The sequence below is a fragment of the Heterodontus francisci genome, chromosome 1 (assembly GCF_036365525.1).
Source record: "Heterodontus francisci isolate sHetFra1 chromosome 1, sHetFra1.hap1, whole genome shotgun sequence".
NCBI classification, from domain to species: Eukaryota; Metazoa; Chordata; class Chondrichthyes; order Heterodontiformes; family Heterodontidae; genus Heterodontus; species Heterodontus francisci.
The window spans coordinates 224,932,873-224,947,028 of record NC_090371.1 but is presented as its reverse complement, the minus strand read 5'-3'; the positions used below and the strand labels follow the sequence as shown (position 1 = coordinate 224,947,028).

Genomic DNA, 14,156 nt, shown 5'->3' with positions numbered 1-14,156 from the left:
GGAGCTTCTATGAATCCTCCTCACAGCTCACACTCCCACCCAGCTTTGTGTCGCCTGCAAACTTGGATATATTACATTTAATTCCCTCATCTATATCATTCATATATATTGTGAATAGCTGGAGTCCTAGCTCTGATCCCTGTGGTACCCCACTAGTCACTGCCTGCCACTCAGAAAAAGACCCATTTATTCCTGCTCTTTGTTTCTTGTCTGCCAGCCAGTTCTGTATCCATGTCAGTACCTTACCCCCAATCCCATGTGCTTCAATTTTGCATGCTAATCTCTCATATGGGACCTTATCGAAAGCCTTCTGAAAGCCCAAATACACCACATCCACTGGTTCTCCCTTATCTATTCTGTTAGTTGCATCCTCAAAAAATTCCAGTCGATTTGTGAAGCATGATTTCCCTTTTGTAAATCCATGTTGCCTTTGTCCGATCCTGTCACTGTTTTCCAAGTGTTCTGCTATTACATCTTTTATAATGGACTCTAGCATTTTCCCCACTACTGATGTCAAGCTAACCGGTCTATAATTCCCTATTTTCTCTCTCCCTCCTTTTTTTAAATAGGGTTACATTAACTACCCTCCAATCTGTCGGAACTGTTCCAGAGTCTATAGAATTTTGAAAAATGACCAGCAATGCATCTACTATTTCTAGGTCCACTTCCTTAAGTACTCTGGGATAGGCCCTGGGGATTTCAATCCCGTCAATTTCCCTAACCCCATTTCCCTACTAATACTGATTTCATGCAGTTCCTCCTTCTCACTAGACCCTATGTTCCCCAACATTTCTGGGAGGTAATTTGTGTCCTCCTTTGTGAAGACAGAACCAAAGTATTTAATTGGTCTGCCATTTCTTTGTTCGCTATTATAAATTCCCCCGTTTCTGACTGTAAGGGACCCACATTTGCCTTCATTAATCTTTTTCTCTTCACATATCTATAGAAGCTTTTACAGTCAGTTTTTATGTTCTCTGCAAGCTTCCCTAAATTTATGGCTGTAGGGTGAACATACTTTAGGGAAGTCTCCATAATTGCAGCAATATCATATCCATTTACATCTATTTGCGTGGTTAATTTGCCTACTTTATTGCGAATACTCCGCGCATTGAGACACAATGCTTTCAGGCTTGTCTTTTTAACATTCTTCGTCATCTTAGCATTATTTAGCACTATGGCCCTACTTGTTTCTTGCCCTTCATTTCTATTATACCTTCCACTTTTTCCTTTTTGTTTACTGTCTTTTCTTTCTATCCTTGTTTCCTCTTCAGTCTCCCCACTCAGGTTCCCATCCCATTCTAGTTTAAATCCTTTACAACAGCACGAGCAAACGCCCCTGCAAGGACATAATTTCCCTTTCATAAATCCATGTTCACTCTTCCCATTCCTACCATTATTTTCTAAGTGTCTAGTTATCACATTCTTTGTAATATATTCTAGCATTTTCCCTACGATTGATGTCAGGCTAACAGGTCTGTAGTTCCCCGTTTTCTCTCTTTCCTTTCTTAAAAAGTGGGGTTATATTTGCTACCTTCCAATCTGGAGGAACCACTGCAGAATCCAGGGACGTTTGGAAGATGATCACCAATGCATCCACCACCTCGACAGCCACCTCTTTCAGTACTCTGGGATGTAGATCACCAGGTCCAGGGGATCTATTAACTTTCAGTCCCATTAATTTCTCCAATACTACTTTTTTGCTCAGACTAATTTCTTTCACTTCCTCATTCTCGCTGCTCCCTTGCTTCTCTAGTATTTCTGGGAGGTTTTATGTATCTTCTTCCATGAAGACAGACACAAAGTATTTGTTTAGTTGCTCTGCCATTTCCTTATTCCCCATTATAAATTCCCCCGTCTCTGCCTGTAATGGGCCCACATTTGTCTTTGCTAATCTTTTCCTTTTTACTTACCTATAGAAGCTTTTACAGTCTGGTTTTATGTTGTTTGCTAGTTTACTTTCATATTCCATTTTCTCTTTATCAGTTTCTTGGTCCTGCTTTGCTGAATTCTAAATTGCTCCCAATCTTCAGGCTTACGACTTTTTTGGCAACTTTATAAGCCTCTTCCTTGTGGTCTACTACAGTCTTTTACTTCTCTTGTTAGCCATGGTTGGATCATTTTCCCTGTTGGGCTTTGTGCCTCAAAGGAATGTAGATTTGTTGTAAACCATGTATTAATTCTTTAAATGCTAGCCATTGCCTGTCTACCATCATACCTTCTAATGTAGTTTCCCACTCTATCACAACCAATTTGCCCCTCATACCTTCTTAGTTTCCTTTTGTTTAGATTTAAGATCCTAGTTTCGGATTGAATTACAGCACTTAAAAACTTTAAGTAAAATTCTAACATATTATGGTCACTCTTCCCTAAAGTCTCTTTCACGAAGTTATTAATTAGCCCTTTCTCATTGTACAATAGCAGATCTAAAATAGCCCATTTATATAACTTACTGTTGTAGAAAACCATCTCGTATACATTCCAGGAATTCGTCTTCCACAGCATTAGTGCTAATTAGGTTTACCAAGTCTGCATGTAGATTGAAATCCCCCATGATTACTGTATTACCCTCGTTACATGCACCTCTAATTTCCTGATTTATACTGTGCCCTACATTACCACTATTGTTTAGTGTCTTATAAACAACTCCTACCAATGTTTGCTGCCCCTTGATGTTTCTTAGCTCTACTCAAACTGATTCTACATCTTGATCTTTTGATCCAAGATCCTCTCTCACTAATGTACTGATCTCATCCTTTATTAACAGCTCTACCCACCTACTCCTTTTTGCCTATCCTTCATAAATGTCGAATACCCTTAGGCATTCAGTTCCCAGCCTTGGTCACCCTGCAGCCAACTCTGTCATGGCAATTAGACCATAACTGTTTACTTCTATTTGTGTTGTCAATTCATCTACCTTGTTGCGAATGCACTGTGCATTCAGATAGAGTGCCTTTAATCCTGTCTTTTTATTATTTTCACAACCTCTTGCCTTATCTGCTGGCACACTTTTAAGTTTGTGCGCTCTGTCCCTTCCTGCCACATTCTGATTATAATTACCCTTATTGCTACCTTGCTCTTTTGCTTTGTCCTCTCTCTTTATCACATTTTCTCTCACTTGATCCCTCGCACCCATATTTAATTTAAAGCCCTCTCTACCGTCCTAGTTATACGACTCGCCAGAACACTAGTCCCAGCATGGTTCAGGTCAAGACCATCCCAGTGGTACATCTCCCACTTTCCACAGAACTGGTGCCAATGCCCCATGAATCGAAACCCATTTCTCTCACACTTATCTTTCAGTCACGCTTTTAGTTCTCTGAGCTTATTTACCCAATGCCCATTTGCTCGTGGCTCAGGTAACAATTCGGAGATTATTACTTTTGAGGTTCTGCTTTTTAATTTAGCCCCTAGCTGCTCATACTTCCTATGTAGAGCCTCTGTCTTGTCCTATCTATGTCGTTGGCATCACGTGGACCTCAACAACTGGATCCTCCCCCTCTCACTGCAAGCTCCTCTCCAGCCCTGGCACTGGGCAGGCAACGCAGCCTTCTGACATCTCGCTGTTCGCTGTAGAGAACTGTGTCGGTCCCACAGCTATGCTTTCTCCTACTATCACTACATTTCTATTCACTCCCACCTTTTGAATGGCTTCCTGTACCATGGTGCCATAGTCAGTTTGCTCATTCACCCTGCAACCCTCACTTTCATCCATACAAGCTGAAAGAACCTCAAACCTGTTGGACAATTGCAAGGGCTGAGATTCCTCCACTTCTGCCTTCTTGATCCCCTTACCTGCCTCACTCGTAGTCACATCCTCCTGTATGACTACTGACCAAATCAGAAGTCTGTATCCTAAAGGGGTGTGACTACTTTCTGGAACAAACTTTTTCCCTCCCTGATGCATCGCAGTGCCTGTAGCTCAGCCTCCAGCTCATTGACTCTGAGCCAAAGCTCCTCGAGCTACAAGCACTCACTGCAGACGTGTTTGCCTTGCATCGCACTGGTGTCTACAAACTCCCACATACTGCAGCTGCAACACATCACCTGCTGATTAGTAAAACTCATTAGTATTGGGGTTTACTAGTAGTGCAATGAGAACAGAAAGTGCTGGAAATACTCAGCAGGTCTGGCAGCATTTTTGGAGAGAGAAACAGAGTTAACGTTTCAGGTCTGCGACCCTTCATCAGAACTTGAGCTGAGTAGTAGTGGGGTTTATTAATTATAAATTAATTAAGAAAAATAAATAAATTAACACATAATTGAAATAATCTTCTGAGACTCAGGTAATTTATTAGTAAGGTTTTATTAGTAGTAGTAAGCTTTACCTCACCATACAGAAGGTCCTTGGGTATGCGACCGTCTTCCATCATGTCCGATCTGCTGAAGCTGCCTCTGTTTGATTAGTGCCAACATATTTGGGAGCTCTGCCTTTGAGAGGACAGCCACATTTGTGATTTTCTCCCTCCAGGATATACCCATAATGTGCCGCAGACAGCGAAGATGGAAATTATTGAGCTTCTTTTCCTGGTTGTTGTAAGTCACTCATGTTTCACAGCCATACAGCAAGGTGCTGAGAACACAAGCCTTAGAAACCATCAGCTTGGTCCTAAGGGTCAGCTGCTTGATATCCCATGCGCGTTTTCACAAGTCGGCCAAAGGTAGTATCTACTTTCCCTTTGCGTGTATCGAGCTCTGCATCAAGTAAAAAATTGTCTGTCACCATGGACCCAAGGTAGCAGAGGTTGCTAACCACTTCCAGTGGGGTGTTATTTAGTGTGTTCAGGGGCAGAGATGCAACATCTTGTCCCATCACCCAGGGTTTTCTTGATGCTTATAGTCAAAGAGAACAAGTTACAGGCACAGGAGAGACAGTCCATGAATCTTTGTAACTGAGTTTCCGTTTGAGTGACTAGCGCAGCATCATCAGCAGGCACAGTGGCGCAATAGGGCGGCGCAGTGGTTAGCACCGCAGCGTCAGAGCTCCAGCGACCCGGGTTCAATTCTGGGTACTGCCTGTGTGGAGTTTGCAAGTTCTCCCTGTGTCTGTGTGGGTTTTCTCCGGGTGCTCCGGTTTCCTCCCACAGCCAAAAAGACTTGCAGGTTGGTAGGTAAATTGGCCATTATAAATTGTCCCTAGTATAGGTAGATGGTAGGGAAATATAGGGACAGGTGGGGATGTGGTAGGAATATGGGATTAGTGTAGGATTAGTATAAATGGGTGGTTGATGGTCGGCACAGACTCGGTGGGCTGAAGGGCCTGTTTCAGTGCTGTATCTCTTAAAAAAAAAAAATAAAGGAGTTCTCTGATCAGGATGTGATGTATTTTTGTCATTGCTTTCAGCCTTCATAGATTGTAGAGCTTGCAGTCTGACCTAGTGTGCAAGTAGACTCCTTCCATATCTGCAGGGAAGGTGAAGGTCAGGAGCATGGAGAAGCAGAGGCCAAACAGAGTTGGGGCAAGGACACAACCCTGTTTCACTCCATTCTTCTCTCTAAAACTGTCAGAAGTCGAGCCGTCAAACTATACAGTGCATGTTGTCATGGAAGGAGTGGATGAAACTGAGGAGCTTCGGTGGACAGCCACTTTTTCCCAAAATCTTGTAGAACCCTGCTGTGCTGACGGTGTCAAATGCCTACCTACAGAAGTAAGGTAAAAGGGTATACTTTGTACCCTACATTTCTGTTGTAGCTGATATATAGAGAAGATCATATCCACAGTAGATCTGCTGGCATGGAAACCACCCTGCGCTTCTGGGTACACTCGTCTCTCTCAAGATTCAAATCCTTACCTACTCAATGGGCGGACTTATGCGCTCAGAGCATGGTGTGAAAAAAGGGATGATCGGATTGATGATGCAGCTCATCCACAAGAGCTAGATTATGCCCTTCTACCAGTTAACCAAGATATTTCATACCTTTTAGCTTCACTAATAATGCTCTGTCCATATGAGGAACTAATTTTAAAGCCTTCCAATAGTTTTCAAACTTTGGTGTGAAACAATTGCCTTGGAACTCCTCCTCCCCTTCCAATAGTGTTCTACAGACAGAACAGAACTGAAAAGACAGAACCGAAAACCTAAGGGATGCTTGTGAATGAGACCCAGATGCGACTCCATTAAGCAGGGAGGACTGATTGGAAATGAATAACTACCTGCGGCAAAAGCACAAAGGCTTGACTCAAGGTCATGTATTGCATATCACAAGACCAAAAGCTTTCATCCCTCTATGACTATTGGAGGAGAAGCTGTGGCTAGACGAGTAGTCTCATCCACATACTTTGATAATTCCCTCACATTCAGCAATCCTACAGACCACCAGGATAATGCATTTCCAAAAAAAACAGCTATCTGTTGGGTCTGCTTACTGCAGAGCAAGTGCCATCTACAATGAGCAGGTTAGTGCAACTCTTGCCATTAATTGCAATAATGTGCATCTCTGCTCTGTGAAGTGTAGCCCAACAGATGTGTGGCTGAAGCACACGCATGATATATCCCAGTAAGAATGAGTAATGTTCAGACTCAGCCTGGAGTTGGAGAAATACCAAGCAGCCTGGGGCTAATTTCTGAAGGTTCATAGAACAGAAAACCACCCCCCCACTCCCCACCTGACCCTCCTACCACAGCAATCCACCCAATGACTGTAAAGGGCAGCAACCTCAACCGTCATGGTTACTACTAAATACAGCCTTCCTCCCCTTTCCCCAATCCCCAGAAACTAAGCCAAAAATGTTGATCCAGCCGCTTGACCTGCATTATAGGCAATGCACGCAGCCATGTTAAGAAACTTGGATGTGGCAAAGCACTCCCTTTGAAAGCTCTGTGCAATCAAAATGTATAACAGCTTTATAACTGTGTTAATGTACACTTTTGTGAATTCACCAATAAAATTGGAGTGTGTGTGTGTGTAGGTGACCAACAAAAGTGTTTCTTTGAAATGTTGTGGATGAATTTCTGTGGGCCTTCTCCCGCTCATCCATCATAACTTCATTGGGAGAACCATAAGGACTCTGATAAATGCAGTGTAAACATGGTTTTTGTTTGCATACAAATTTAGGGATGATTTTAAGCTAGAAAGGTATTTTAAAGGTAGAAATAGCACTGGTTGGTGTTCTATAAAATCGAAATAACTAAACATTAATTTTACAATATTTTCTGAATTTTACATCAGTATGTTTCTTTCCTTTCAAGTTTAAGTAATTTAATTAAAGGAAAGCTGGGGAAGTCCTACAGGTTCTTTGTAGACCTGAAGCTTATAATTAACCTGGCATTGTGAATAATTAAACCATTAATTACTTCTGATAAGGCAAATAGAAATTGTGTAGCTGACTTTTCCAAAATAAAATGCGTAAAACTGGAATTAGTGGCTGTCAAAGGTATAAAAAAAAATTGTCATATAACTAGAACCCTATTGTTCTTCGAGACTCCTATTGTCTTTACTGTACTCTTTTAGTTGTTGCAGTCACCGTGGTCGCCCTTGTTCTCATCATCACCCTCTATAAGAACAAGGGTGACCGTGCTGATTGCAACAACTACGGTGGAATCTTCCTGCTCAGCATAGTGGGGAAAGTCTTTGCTCGAGTCGTTTTAAGCTGGCTGAGCGTGTCTACCCTGAGGCACAGTGTGGCTTTCGAGCAGAGAGATCCACCGTTGACATGCTGTTCTTCCTTCGCCAGCTACCGGAGAAATGCTGCGAACAACAGATGCCCCTCTACGTTGCTTTCATAGATCTCACCAAAGCCTTTGACTTTGTCAGCAGACGTGGTCTCTTCAAACTACTAGCAAAGATTGGATGTCCACCAAAGCTACTAAGTATCATCACCTCATTCCATGACAATATGAAAGGTACAATTCAGCATAGCGGCGCCTCATCAGACCCCTTTCCTATCCTGAGTGGCGTGAAACAGGGCTGTGTTCTCGCACCCACACTGTTTGGGATTTTTTTCTCCCTGCTGCTCTCACATGCGTTCAAGTCTTCAGAAGAAGGAATTTTCCTCCACACAAGATCAGGTGGCAGGTTGTTCAACCTTGCCTGTCTAAGAGCGAAGTCCAAAGTACGGAAAGTCCTCATCAGGGAACTCCTCTTTGCTGACGATGCTGCATTAACATCCCACACAGAAGAGTGTCTGCAGAGACTCATCGGCAGGATTGCGGCTGCCTGCAACAAATTTGAACTAACCATCAGCCTCAAGAAAATGAACATCATGGGACAGGATGTCAGAAATACTCCATCCATCAATATCGGCGACCACGTTCTGGAAGTGGTTCAAGAGTTCACCTACCTCGGCTCAACTATCACCAGTAACCTGTCCCTAGATGCAGAAATCAACAAGCACATGGGAAAGGCATCTGCTGCTATGTCCAGACTGGCCAAGAGAGTGTGGGAAAATGGCGCACTGACACGGAACACAAAAGTCCGAGTGTATCAAGCCTGTGTCCTCAGTACCTTGCTCTACAACAGCGAGGCCTGGACAACGTATATCAGCCAAGAGCAACGTCTCAACTCATTCCATCTTCTCTGCCTCCGGAGAATCCTTGGCATCAGGTGGCAGGACCGTGTCTCCAACGCAGAAGTCCTCGAGGCGGTCAACATCCCCAGCATATACACCCTACTGAGCCAGCGGTGCTTGAGATGGCTTGACCATGTGAGCCGCATGGAAGATGGCAGGATCCCCAAGGACACATTGAAACCTGTGACGAGCTCACTGTACAGACCACCGGCCGTCATGTCTCCGCTTTAAAGACGTCTGCAAACGAGACATGAAGCCATGTGACATTGAACACAAGTCGTGGGAGTCAGTTGCCAGTGATCGCCAGAGCTGGTGGACAGCCATAAAGGCGGGGCTAAAGAGTGGCGAGTCGAAGAGACTTAGCAGTTGGCAGGAAAAAAGACAGAGGCGCAAGGAGAGAGCCAACTGCGTAACAGCCCTGACAACCAATTTTATCTGCAGCGCCTGTGGAAGAGTCTGTCACTCTAGAATAGGCCTTTATAGCCACTCCAGGTGCTGCTTCACAAACCCACTGACCACCTTCAGGCGCTTACCCATTGTCTCTCAAGACAAGGAGGCCAAAGAAGAAGCAGTTCTTTTAGTTGGGTGTCTTCATGAAAATTACCTTTAGTTTTGTCATATTTATTGCGAGAATGGATAAAAATTATGTTCCAGTTGATAGTTTTGCAGTGTAATTTGGGCATACAGTTCAAAATGTGGTCATAGCTTTTATCTTTAGCAGCCCCAGTACCATAAAAAGAGCACTAGAAACATAGAAAATTTGTGGCACAGCAGGAGGCCATTTGACCCATTGTGTCTGTGCCATCTGGAAAAGGACGACTGAGCCCAGGGTTGTTCAAGCTTTTAGCATGGGGAGCCACATTATAATTTTTGCCCTACATAGGGGGCCGGTGAACAAATTTCAGAAAGACAAAGGCATTAAAAATTCATCATACTATCAAAACAACAACAAATGTGCATTTTTGTGAAGAAGCTTTAAATGAGAAGACTAATTTATTGACTTACTTTCTCGTCACTATATTTAAACTAGTTTAGTGACATACCTGGTATTGCTTTTGCTTGCATAAGTAGTTAGTCTCTGCCCATGCACTTGATGCAGAATATTCTGGATAGATTTTCATCTGGCAGGAGAGACCTTGATCTCTCTTCCCCTCTCTCCCTGCGTTCTCGCTCTTCGTGTCTCAGTCCCTCTCTCCCCCCGCCCTAGCCCGAGGACTAGTTAATGCAGATTACAAATTGTGGGCAAAAGATGCAGGGGGAATATGAGGAAGCACTTTTTTACGCAGCGGGTGGTACTGACGTGGAACTCACTGCCCACAAGAGTAGTGAAAGTGGAGATGATCAATGCCTTCAAGAGGAAGTTGGGTGGCCACTTGAGAGAAATAGACTTACAGAGCTATAGGGATCGAGCCAGTGAGTAGGCATGAACTTGATCGCCAAATGCTTTCTTCAGTGCTGTAAATAAATGACTCTCTAGCTCTCCCTCCCTCCCCCCTCTCTCCCTCCCTCCCCCCTCTCTCCCTCCCTCCCACTCCCAACCCTACCCCCTCTCCCCCCGTCCCTCTCCCCCCGTCCCTCTCCCCCCGTCCCTCTCCCCCCGTCCCTCTCCCCCCGTCCCTCTCCCCCCGTCCCTCTCCCCCCCCGTCCCTCTCCCCCCCGTCCCTCTCCCCCCGTCCCTCTCCCCCCCGTCCCTCTCCCCCGTCCCTCTCCCCCCGTCCCTCTCCCCCCCGTCCCTCTCCCCCCCGTCCCTCTCCCCCCCGTCCCTCTCCCCCCCGTCCCTCTCCCCCCCGTCCCTCTCCCCCCGTCCCTCCCTCCCCCCGTCCCTCTCCCCCCGTCCCTCTCCCCCCCGTCCTCTCCCCCCCGTCCTCTCCCCCCGTCCTCTCCCCCCCGTCCCTCTCCCCCCGTCCCTCTCCCCCCCGTCCCTCTCCCCCCCGTCCCTCTCCCCCCCGTCCCTCTCCCCCCGTCCCTCTCTCCCCCCGTCCCTCTCCCCCCCGTCCCTCTCCCCCCCCGTCCTCTCCCCCCCGTCCCTCTCCCCCCCGTCCCTCTCCCCCCCGTCCCTCTCCCCCCCCCGTCCCTCTCCCCCCCGTCCCTCTCCCCCCGTCCCTCTCCCCCCGTCCCTCTCCCCCCGTCCCTCTCCCCCCCGTCCCTCTCCCCCCCGTCCCTCTCCCCCCCGTCCCTCTCCCCCGTCCCCCTTCCTCCCGACCCCCTTCCTCCCTCCCCGCCCCTCTCCCCCCTTCCTCCCCCCCTCTCCCTTCCCCCCTCTCCCTTCCCCCCTCTCCCTTCCCCCCCTCTCCCTTCCCCCCCCTCTCCTTCCCCCCCTCACCTTCCCCCCCCTCTCCCTTCCCCCCCTCTCCCTCCCCCCCCTCTCCCTTCCCCCCCTCTCCTTCCCCCCCCTCTCCCTTCCCCCCCTCTCCCTTCCCCCCCCTCCTCCCCCTCTCCCTCCCCCCTCTCCCTTCCCCCCCTCTCCCTTCCCCCCCCTCTCCCTTCCCCCTCTCCTTCCCCCCCTCTCCCTTCCCCCCTCCTCCCTTCCCCCCCTCTCCCTTCCCCCCCTCTCCCTTCCCCCCTCACCCCTCCCCCCCCTCTCCCTTCCCCCTTCTCCCCCCCACCCCCTTCTACGACCCCCCACCCCTCCTCCCCCCCACCACCTCTGACTCCCCCCCACACCCCTCTTCTCCCCCCCCCCACCCCTCTTCTCCCCCCCCCACCCTCCTCCCCCCACCCACCCCGCCTCCCCCCCCACCCCTCTCTCCGACCCCTCTCTCAACACCCTCTTCTCCCCCCCTCTTCTCCCCCCCTCATTCTCCCCTCTCTTCTCCCCCCCCTCTTCTCCCCCCTCTCTCCCCCTCTCTTCTCCCCCTCTCTTCTCCCTCCTCCCCCTCTCTTCTCCCCCCTCTTCTCCCCCCTCTTCTCCCCCCTTCTCCCCCCCTCTTCTCCCCCCTCTCTCCCCCCCTCTTCTCCCCCCCCTCTTCTCCCCCCCCCTCTTCTTCCCCCCCCTCTTCTCCCCCCCCTCTCTCCCCCCCTCTCTTTCTCCCCCCCTCTTCTCCCCCCCCCTCTTCTCCCCCCCCTCTTCTTCTCCCCCCCCTCTTCTCCCCCCCTCTTCTCCCCCCCTCTTCTCCCCCCTCTTCTCCCCCCCCTCTTCTCCCCCCCTCTTCTCCCCCCCTCTTCTCCCCCCCCCTCTTCTCCCCCCCCTCTTCTCCTCCCCCCCTCTTCTCCCCCCCCCTCTCCCCCCCCTCTTCTCCCCCCCCTCTCTCCCCCCCCTCTTCTCCCCCCCCTCTTCTCCCCCCCCTCTTCTCCCCCCCTCTTCTCCCCCCCCTCTTCTCCCCCCCCTCTTCTCCCCCCCCTCTTCCCCCCCCCTCTTCTCCCCCCCCCCTCTTCTCCCCCCCCTCTTCTCCCCCCCTCTTCTCCCCCCCTCTTCTCCCCCCCCCTCTTCTCCCCCCCCTCTTCTCCCCCCCCTCTTCTCCCCCCCCTCTTCTCCCCCCCCCTCTTCTCCCCCCTCTTCTCCCCCCCCTCTTCTCCCCCCCTCTTCTCCCCCCCCTCTTCTCCCCCCCCCTTTCTCCCCCCCCTCTTCTCCCCCCCCTCTCTCCCCCCCTCTTCTCCCCCCCCTCTTCTCCCCCCCCTCTTCTCCCCCCCTCTCTCCCCCCCTCTTCTCCCCCCCCTCTTCTCCCCCCCTCTTCTCCCCCCCCTCTTCTCCCCCCCCTCTTCTCCCCCCCCCCTCTTCTCCCCCCCCCTCTTCTCCCCCCCCCTCTTCTCCCCCCCCCCTCTTCTCCCCCCCCCTCTTCTCCCCCCCCCTCTTCTCCCCCCCCTCTTCTCCCCCCCCCCTCTTCTCCCCCCCCTCTTCTCCCCCCCCTCTTCTCCCCCCCTCTTCTCCCCCCCCCTCTTCTCCCCCCCTCTCTCCCCCCCCTCTTCTCCCCCCCCTCTTCTCCCCCCCTTTTCTCTCCCCCCCTCTTCTCCCCCCCTTTTCTCTCCCCCCCCTCTTCTCCCCCCCTCTTCTCCCCCCCTCTTCTCCCCCCCCTCTTCTCCCCCCCCTCTTCTCCCCCCCCTCTTCTCCCCCCCCTCTTCTCCCCCCCCTCTTCTCCCCCCCCTCTTCTCCCCCCCCTCTTCTCCCCCCCCTCTTCTCCCCCCCTCCACCCTCTTCTCCCCCCCCTCCACCCCTCTTCTCCCCCCCCTCCACCCCTCTTCTCCCCCCCCTCCACCCCTCTTCTCCCCCCTCCACCCTCTTCTCCTCCCCCTCCACCCCTCTTCTCCCCCCCTCCCCCTCTTCTCCCCCCTCTTCTCCCCCCCCCTCCACCCCTCTTCTCCCCCCCCTCCACCCCTCTTCTCCCCCCCTCCACCCTCTTCTCCCCCCCCTTCACCCCTCTTCTCCCCCCCTCCACCCCTCTTCTCCCCCCCCTCCCCCCCTCTTCTCCCCCCCTCCACCCCTCTTCTCCCCCCCCTCCACCCCTCTTCTCCCCCCTCCACCCTCTTCTCCCCCCCTCCACCCCTCTTCTCCCCCCCTCCACCCCTCTTCTCCCCCCTCCACCCCTCTTCTCCCCCCCTCCACCCCTCTTCTCCCCCCCTCCACCCCTCTTCTCCCCCCCCTCCACCCCTCTTCTCCCCCCCTCCACCCCTCTTCTCCCCCCCCTCCACCCCTCTTCTCCCCCCCCCTCCACCCTCTTCTCCCCCCCCTCCACCCCTCTTCTCCCCCCCTCCACCCCTCTTCTCCCCCCCCCTCACCCCTCTTCTCCCCCCCACTTCACCCCTCTTCTCCCCCCACTTCACCCCTCTTCTCCCCCCCTTCACCCTCTTCTCCCCCCCCACCCCTCTCCCCCCCTCCACCCCTCTTCTCCCCACCCCTCCACCCCTCTTCTCCCCCCCCCTCCACCCCTCTTCTCCCCCCCTCCACCCCTCTTCTCCCCCCCCTTCCACCCCTCTCTCCCCCCCCTTCCACCCCTCTTCTCCCCCCCCTTCCACCCTCTTCTCACCCCCCCTCCACCCCTCTTCTCCCCCCTCCCCCCTCTTCTCCCCCCCTCCACCCCTCTTCTCCCCCCCTCCACCCCTCTTCTCCCCCCCCCTCCACCCCTCTTCTCCCCCCCCCTCCACCCCTCTTCTCCCCCCCCCTCCACCCCTCTTCTCCCCCCCCCCCTCCACCCCTCTTCTCCCCGCCCCTCCACGCTCTTCTCCCCCCCCCTCCACCCTCTTCTCCCCCCCCCCCCCCTCCACCCCTCTTCTCCCCCCCTCCACCCCTCTTCCTCCCCCCCTCCACCCCTCTTCCTCCCCCCTCCACCCTCTTCTCCATCTCCACCCCTCTTCCTCCATCTCCACCCCTCTTCCTCCATCTCCACCCTCTTCCTCCCATCTCCACCCTCTTCCTCCCCCCTCCACCCCTCTTCTCCCCCCCCTCCACCCCTCTTCTCCCCCCCCCTCCACCCTCTTCTCCCCCCCCCTCCACCCCTCTTCTCCCCCCCCTCCACCCCTCTTCCTCCCCCCCTCCACCCCTCTTCCTCCCCCCCTCCACCCCTCTTCCTCCCCCCTCCACCCCTCTTCCTCCCCCCCTCCACCCCTCTTCCTCCCATCTCCACCCCTCTTCCTCCCATCTCCACCCCTCTTCCTCCATCTCCACCCCTCTTCCTCCCCCCCTCCACCCCTCTTCTCCCCCCCTCCACCCCTCTTA

The 14,156-nt window shown here is 52.0% G+C and overlaps 2 protein-coding genes across 5 annotated transcripts in view; both read left to right on the top strand.

The window, feature by feature from the left end:
• Window positions 1–14,156, top strand: part of rapgef2b (Rap guanine nucleotide exchange factor 2b) — a 660,162-nt gene that overhangs the window by 224,863 nt on the left and 421,143 nt on the right. The gene's annotated exons all lie outside the window — the stretch shown is intronic.
• Window positions 6,502–14,156, top strand: part of LOC137363192 (uncharacterized) — a 14,879-nt gene continuing 7,224 nt past the window's right edge. The window contains exons 1-6 of the mRNA XM_068027174.1: window positions 6,502–6,568; window positions 7,450–7,556; window positions 10,433–10,575; window positions 10,819–11,249; window positions 12,191–12,409; window positions 12,799–12,854. Of these exons, the coding sequence (XP_067883275.1) occupies window positions 6,502–6,568; window positions 7,450–7,556; window positions 10,433–10,575; window positions 10,819–11,249; window positions 12,191–12,409; window positions 12,799–12,854 (1,023 nt within the window). The remainder of the gene's footprint in view (window positions 6,569–7,449; window positions 7,557–10,432; window positions 10,576–10,818; window positions 11,250–12,190; window positions 12,410–12,798; window positions 12,855–14,156) is intronic.